Source organism: Helicoverpa zea, chromosome 9 (genome assembly GCF_022581195.2).
Source record: "Helicoverpa zea isolate HzStark_Cry1AcR chromosome 9, ilHelZeax1.1, whole genome shotgun sequence".
Taxonomy (NCBI): Eukaryota; Metazoa; Arthropoda; class Insecta; order Lepidoptera; family Noctuidae; genus Helicoverpa; species Helicoverpa zea.
The window spans coordinates 5,229,093-5,235,092 of NC_061460.1; the positions used below are offsets into that span (position 1 = coordinate 5,229,093).

Sequence of the window (6,000 nt, forward strand, 5' to 3'; positions counted from 1 at the left end):
CAAGAGGATGTGGTACTTGTTGGCACACGTGTTGATAACAATTTAAGTGTTCACAATTCATTGTGAACACTTAAGTGCGTTCACGCAGTCTGTTCGCCAATCTTTGTCAGTTGGCTTGATAAGGACTATATTTTTACCCTAAAATTGTTCAGGAAGTATGTAGTCTGGTTAGAAGTCTCGTTTGTTTACTATCAGGATTTCTTTTTGTCGTGTCAGGGGACCGCTCTAATTTACTAGCCTAACGTTAGAAGTAATTAAGTATATATACTACTTATAACTGTGTATATAATTTTGTTTTATACGAATGTTGTAAATAGGTAGGTATCATTTGATTTATGTAAGTATTTTTGAAGGTAAAAAGCGGTCCCCCGACACGTCAAAATTTAGTTTAGTCTGACATGCTTTAGTTGGTACTTACGTAGTGTTAAAAGTTATTTTTTGTTTTTTATAGGGTTTAGCGTTTTTAACCTTTTGTCATACTAATTGCGTACTTTTTTTGGGTCGGGGGTTTTTTTAAATTTATAATTTAATTTTATTTCATGCTTTTTGAAGGAGCTCCTTAATTTTTTCTTCTTTCAGTTAATTTCTTTTATTTTAAGATGGGGTCGCTCTACGCGATCTCGGACAAAGGATGCTGTTTAACAATCCTCATAACATACTGGCTCTGGGAGAATTGCACAGATTGAGGAAACATAAACCTTTGGTCATTCTAGATTTTCAGCGAAGATATAAATCGGTTTATCCGTTTCATTCCGGCATTCCAGGGTTTCATCCGCCACATCCCATTTCCAGTATCAGGTTCTCGTCAATTGAAGAGAACTAGTCAAGACAAATTTAACGAGCCCAAACTCGATGGGTTTACTAAAAGGCAGTTCAGGGTTACGTCTCCTACCTTCGTGCCCTAACAGCAGACCAGCTCGGTGGTTCCAGAAGACATTAGTGTTTCAAATTTCAGATCCCACACATGCTTGCAAGTAAACTGAGCGTGTAACATTCTTCTCACACCTAACAAACGAGCTGATGACCTTGAAGACCTGAACCGATTTCCACCAAACATAGCTAAGAACACTCCCGAATGACACTCCTTTTAAACAAAAAAAACCGCATTACAATCGGATCATCCGTTTGGGAGCTACGATGCCACATACACACACACACACACACACACACACACACAGACACGTCAAACTTATAACACCCCGTCGTTTTTGCGTCGGGGGTTAAAAATGCACACACATCGCCTGAACGGCTGCTTCTTAGTGCTGAATGCTGTTATTTATTATATTTTGTTATCAATCCCTAATTAAAATTTCATTTAAAATAAAATATACATCATTGTCTTTTCTTACGGTTAATTAATAAATAAATTGTACTGTTTCCAGGTGAGACCAGCGAGCGACAGACAACGACCGCACTGTTTGGAGCTGTACGCGAGCGGCGGCGCTGATCTCATCAAGGCCTGCAAGACTGACTCCGAGGGGAAGGTCGTCGAGGGAAAACATACTGTTTACAGGTAACAATAGCTTTATCATATACTTACTATATCAGCTTCCTGCAACTAAATAAAAGTAGGATGTATGTTATTCAGATGTGTAGGTCATATTACTTCCAAGTTTCATCAAAATCCATTTGGTTGTTTTCTCATGAAAAGTACCCAAAATACACGTACTCAAATGCTACCGCCTTAATTAGAATAGTGTATTTTAATTACCGTCGCTATCTCAAAGGGTCTTTAAGTTTACGAAGTCTATCTTAATTAGAAGAAATCCAATGAAAAGCTACGTTATTCATAGTAACATAGGCTTATTATATCTGGGTAAAGAAAATAGCTCATGATGAGTGAAAGCGCAAAGGATTACGAATAAAGTCGTTAAATGCTGATACTCAACCTCTCCGGAACCAAGAAAACAGACAAAGAAAGCGTTATAGCATACACCATTATTAAATGTTTGTTTTCCCCTTTTTTGGATTTTTAACGACTATATTTTGTTCTTACTTTAATGTTAAATTCTTTTTAAAATGCAGGCAAATTCAAGAAATCTGTTTCTGAAATATTCCTCCCTTTATACATTTGTCATGAATGCATGAGATTCAGAATGTTGTGACAATAGTTGCTGTCAGTAAAAGTTAATTCTTATGCAAGTAAAATGTATTGCGTGTATTTCACCTCAATAGTACCGTGACATCGTTGCAGTGCATTCTATGTGCTTTGTCTTTGCTTGCTTTTGTCTGAAACAAAAGACAAAAAAGGAAATGATAAATGTCATCCAAAGAACGGATTACAATGTGTACTTACCTAATACAATTTTATTATTATTCCTTATTTGTAAACAAGATTTTAATTATATGAGATACGAGTATGTTTTGATCGTCACATATTTTTCTGTATAACTATCTACTAACGTTATCCGCTAACGGAGTCGTAGTGTCATTATTGGGAATTTTAGTTCGAAATTAGATATATTAGGGTGCGTCCACATCTGGCGAATGCGCCGCGAATGCGCAGCACGCGAGCCGATCGCGAGCTGTCCGCGAGCTGCGCGCGTGCATTTTTGTTCGTGCGCCGCTTCTGCTTGGCCCGCGCGCAGCTCGCGCGCGACCTAAGCGCCGCACGCGAGCGGCGCGCAGGCGGCGCGCGACGTCTGCCATCTTCGATAGTACTGAGCCAATATACGGAACTGTAAGGGCGAGAACTGATTGCGCGCAGATCGCGCGCCGCTCGCGCGCTCTATACGAGCCTTGCGTGAGTTGCGCTAAAGAGGCGCACCGAACTATTGCAGTGACTGCACGCGCGCAGCTCGCGGACAGCTAGCGATCGGCTCGCGTGCTGCGCATTCGCGGCGCATTCGCCAGATGTGGACGCACCCTTAAGTAAGTGAGGGGGAGGAAAAGAACAGCCAAGCTTCGTAATAACTGGAGGATGATTGTAGAGGAGGCCAAGACCCACAAAGGGTTGTAGAGCCAACGGAAGAAGAAGAAGAAGAAGAGGGGGAGGAGAGTGGAAATTTTGGTCTGTTTCTCGGACGTTGCACGTTCAAAAAATGCAGATGCTTTGCCTACTTTGAATACATAATGTTACCCACGGTTTCAGGGAACTACTTAAATCGGAAGTAGCACCTTCGATTAGCGCGTTCAAACCAAAAATCTCTGCAGATTCATATAATTAGTATACAGAGATGTTTAAAGATAACTAATATGTGTGTGTGAATGTTTGCAGAATGTCGGCAGCTACGGCGGAGGAGCGCGACGAGTGGATCGAGTGCCTGCGCCGCTCCATCAGCCACAACCCCTTCTACGACATGCTCGCGCAGCGCAAGAAGAAGGCGCAGCACAACCTGCACTCCGCGCACTGACTACACGACACCGGACTCTGAACACAACTACATCTTCGTCTGTCTACTGGTGTCGTGATGTGCCAGTTATACAAGCTCCCCGAAGAACAGTGTTCGTCAAACAATCTACAAGGTTACACGAGTAATGATCAGCAATAAGTGCAATTTAACGACATCAAACCACCTCAGTAAACGAGCCTTAATTTTAAATGTGGTTTATACAACTTCTGCCCAATAATAGTAAACATAAGTAATGTTTGTTTTAGGGGTATAGCCTATTGAACGAAGTCGTTTTCTTCAACTCTTATTATTGACATTAATCATAATTTATTGTAGAGAATATAGTAGAATTTTTATAAATACAGTGTACCTAAAGAGTTATAGAATGTTATATGCATAACGAGTGATAAGTCATGCATCTGATGTAACGTCTAATCGACATTGATTGCGAAATAAGTTTTATTTATCATGTTATTTTAACAAATTCATAAGTGAGCTTAACCCCGAGGTAACGTCCGTCAAGAGTCAGCTGGTGACTTGACAATAGCCATTAGTCATAACTCCAATGAATATGTGATATTTAGCCATGATAACGACGTACGGAATGTATTGTGTTGTACATATCGAAACACAATAATTGCGCATCATTTCATGGCTGTTGGTCCATGTATATAAACGAAGGAAAGACTGAAAATTGTGCTTTTTAAACATCGCCTATTCGAAATTGGAACTGTTAGTCGCGTGCGTAATAATTTACTTTTCAAATTATCACTGTAGACTTAAAAGAATAATATATTTGTGAGGAAGTCCGTATCTCACGTCTCACATGCATACTGTATCCGCACATCGATTAAAACTGCAATGAAATTAAATACGGAAGTGATGAAATCGTCGGCTTAAGGATGCAGCTTGCTAAACTCATTCTTGAGTTCATACCGTGAGATTAGTTACGAGCGCATACTGCCAAATTTTTATAGTTTGCTAAAGTAAATTGGTTTCAAACATTGTTTAAATGTTGGACATCCGCATCACATCTCAGGATTGACAATAAGTTTGTTTAATTGTATCGGCACATACGTTGCTGGCCTAGCCTAATAAAACCGTGGCGGAATTGTATTCAATGAAAAGTATTACTTTGATAATATTGTAATGTAACATATTATGTGAAGATAATGTAAAGTAATACATGTGTAAATAGGTTAATTAGCCTAACTTAGTGTGTGAAAGCCATCGGTATTATTACTTCTTATGAGAATGAGAATGTAAATATGGCTGGATAACAGAAAATAAGGAAGGCACAACCAATTTTTGAAAAACTAATTTATGGACAAATATTTCATGGAACTACAGCGAATCGGTTTTATTTATGTTTTAGTCAATAAATAAAACAAAGGTTATGCTTGTTATCGACACAACTCATTGTCATTTCCGCCCATAAACATAGATATAAACATTAGGTAACTGTTTAGAAGTAGCCTTTATGTGGCCTAACATCATCATGTCATTAGTTTTTATTAGTATTTCAGAAGTTGGCTGTTGCCGTTAGTATAATTAATTTAAATTGGGCAACAAAATTTTAGTTTACATTCCTGCTCTTTAACCTAAATAATCTCAAAAGAATGTGAGGAATTATCGTTCTGTTCGTAAGCATTTTCATGTTCTGTTAAACTGTCTCTATCACTAAATTCTTGTTCTGTAAATAATTTCATGTATTTTTTCCAATGTAATTCAAATTCAATATTTCATTTCAATTATTTTGATAATATTTCTGTAATGATTTAATGAGATAAAATATATAGTGGTCTTCTGTCAAAAGATCTCTTGTTATCTGTATACATATGTATGATTATCGTAATATACATTTTAGTCACAGTAGAACAGCCACTCTGTATTGTTATTCTCAAAGTAATCGGTCAGTATAGCGCCTTGTACGACCAGTAAGAACAATGTTCACAAGGTGCCATAATTTTTATTTAATTTTTAACGAGCAACGATCATAGATGTGGCTGTACTACTGACAATATTAATCCCTATTTATGTGAATAATCGGTTTTTAGAAACAATTTTATTTTTTATTGTTCATAATTCAAATGTCATAAAACTCAATTATTTAATAATGATATTAGGGGAGGTAAATATTCTGTTTTGTAATTATTTTTTATGGAATGGTGCCTAGTATTGATCTGCAACTAGTTAAGCTTACTATAGTAGTATTAGTGTACCGACTTATAATGCGCTGTAAATTCGCTTTTAGAAACGTTAATTTATCAATGTAATGTTTTATATGACAGCGGATATGTGCATAATAATGGTGTTGTAAATAATTTTGTAAGAAAATGGATATACATAAAATATGTTTATTTACTAATTGGCTTTTATTTTCGCATCTATTTATCTCGATAATAGTAAATAATCACTACACTACTGGGGTGCGAATGTTAATGTTCGTATTTTTCCGTACGTTAATTTAATTCATGCTGAGATTAAAAACCACAACATTTGTTTATTATCTCTCAAGTGTTCACCTTGATCCCACACAAGGAAAATATCCTATAGTTCGGCCATTCAGAGAATGCGTTCCTGACACGTCGCGATTGAACTGACGACGTAACTACATTCATTGATTATTGATATAATAATGTTGTTTTAATGCTCCTCAATTGTTAAA

General features: G+C 37.2%; 1 protein-coding gene across 4 annotated transcripts in view; it reads left to right on the forward strand.

The window, feature by feature from the left end:
- LOC124632978 (cytohesin-1) overlaps positions 1 to 5,696 on the forward strand; it is a 47,008-nt gene extending 41,312 nt beyond the window's left edge. For all 4 annotated transcript variants that reach the window (XM_047168033.1, XM_047168031.1, XM_047168032.1 and 1 more), the window contains 2 exons: positions 1,383 to 1,513; positions 3,218 to 5,696. In XM_047168033.1, the coding sequence (XP_047023989.1) occupies positions 1,383 to 1,513; positions 3,218 to 3,353 (267 nt within the window). In that variant the 3' untranslated portion in view covers positions 3,354 to 5,696. The remainder of the gene's footprint in view (positions 1 to 1,382; positions 1,514 to 3,217) is intronic.
- The last annotated feature ends 304 nt before the right edge of the window (positions 5,697 to 6,000 follow it).